Genomic DNA, 1,637 nt, shown 5'->3' with positions numbered 1-1,637 from the left:
AGCTCATCAAGAGAATGCCAAGAGCGTGCAAAGCAGTAATCAAAGCAAAAGGTGGCTACTTTGAAGAACCTAGAATATGACATATTTTCAGTTGTTTCATACTTTTTTGATAAGTATATAATTCCATATGTGTTAATTCATAGTTTTGATGCCTTCAGTGTGAATCTACAATTTTCATAGTCATGAAAATAAAGAAAACTCTTTGAATGAGAAGGTGTGTCCAAACTTTTGGTCTGTACTGTATGATTTTGAATTTCTTATTATTTTTGTATTTTTACAACTATTCTACTGCAGACATTGTGCTGCAACAAACATAAAAAATGTTCCGTCACTAAATATTTCTGAAGGAATTTTTTAATTTCCTGATTTCTCAGCCCATAGATGATGGGGTTAGCTAGTGGTGTAAAGACCGCATAGGTGAGACCCACAGCCCTGTCATATTCTACAGAGTAACTTTTTGTAACACGTATATACATAAAACCAATGCTGCTGAAAAACATAGTAACAACAATAAGATGTGCTCCGCAGGTAGAGAAGGCTTTCTGACGTCCATCTTTGGACTTAACCTTTAAGATAATGTATATTATCCGGATGCAAGAGAAAAGAATAAAAGCAGAAGTCAGGAGGATACCAAAGATGCTGATTAAGAATTCGACCATTATATATAACCGAGTATCGGTACATGCTAAAGAGATTAATGGGGGGAAGTCACAGAATACATTCTCAATAAGGTTTAAACCACAAAATGTAAGGAGAGAAATTAAGACAGTTTCAATGACTGGTCTTAGAATCCCTCCAATGAAACAGGTGGCAACTAATTTGACATATAGATCAGTAGTCATAATAGATGAGTATCTTAATGGCTTACAAATGGCCAAATATCGGTCATACGCCATGACTGTAAGAATAAAGCACTCTGCTGTTCCAAGAGCATGAAGGAAATAGGCCTGCACAAGGCATCCATTGAAAGAGATCTTCTTCTCGTCTTCCAAGAGATCAGCCAACATTTTTGGAATTGTGATGGCCGTATAGCAAATTTCCAAACAAGATAAAGCTGCAATAAAGAAGTACATGGGGGAGTGTAGGGCGGACTCTCTGCAGATCACGAACAGCATTATGGCATTGCCAGAAATAATGAACAAGTAGATGATAAGAAGGAGGGAAAAAAGAAGAACATGGAAGCGCTGAAGGTTTGGAAATCCATGTAACACAATTTCATTAACTCTGCTACTATTGGAGATTCTTTCCATATCTTTTTCATCTGTAAAAAGGATGTATGGGATGACATTCCAAATATATGAAAGTCCATGTAAATCTGACCAATGTTAATACAGTATTCTGCAGAAAATGGAGGAACCTTGCAATTAGTTTTGATTAAACAATTCCTTCCACTGTGTACATAGTCACCTATTGTAATGCCGGCAGTCCGTGCCCTCTGGCATCTCTCCTCTCCCTGCAGGCAAAACCACCAAAGTGCAACTACCTTTGCTGCTCCATGCTTTCTGACCATCTGTGGCTGCCCTACCTCCTGTTTCCTGGTGTATGTTCCCCTATGGTGTGCCCACTCCCATCCTCTTAAAGGACAAATGCACATGAAGCCTAATCGGTCTCCAGCTAATGGCTGTATTCTCGGGTAT

General features: G+C 38.5%; 1 protein-coding gene across 1 annotated transcript; it reads right to left on the bottom strand.

Moving 5' to 3' along the window:
- Nucleotides 1-260: 260 nt before the first annotated feature.
- Nucleotides 261-1,250, bottom strand: LOC122926188 (olfactory receptor 6N1-like). The gene has a single exon (XM_044277569.1). The coding sequence runs from the start codon at nt 1,248-1,250 to the stop codon at nt 261-263; it is 990 nt and encodes a 329-aa protein (XP_044133504.1).
- Nucleotides 1,251-1,637: the final 387 nt, after the last annotated feature.

This window comes from Bufo gargarizans, chromosome 2 (genome assembly GCF_014858855.1).
Source record: "Bufo gargarizans isolate SCDJY-AF-19 chromosome 2, ASM1485885v1, whole genome shotgun sequence".
Taxonomy (NCBI): Eukaryota; Metazoa; Chordata; class Amphibia; order Anura; family Bufonidae; genus Bufo; species Bufo gargarizans.
The sequence above is the reverse complement of the archived record's forward strand: the minus strand, read 5'-3'. Positions and strand labels throughout refer to the sequence as shown.

What these genes read in the sequence shown, in the direction of transcription:
- LOC122926188 (XM_044277569.1), bottom strand. Translation starts at nt 1,250, where the DNA reads ATGGAAAGAATCTCCAATAGTAGCAGAGTTAATGAAATTGTGTTACAT.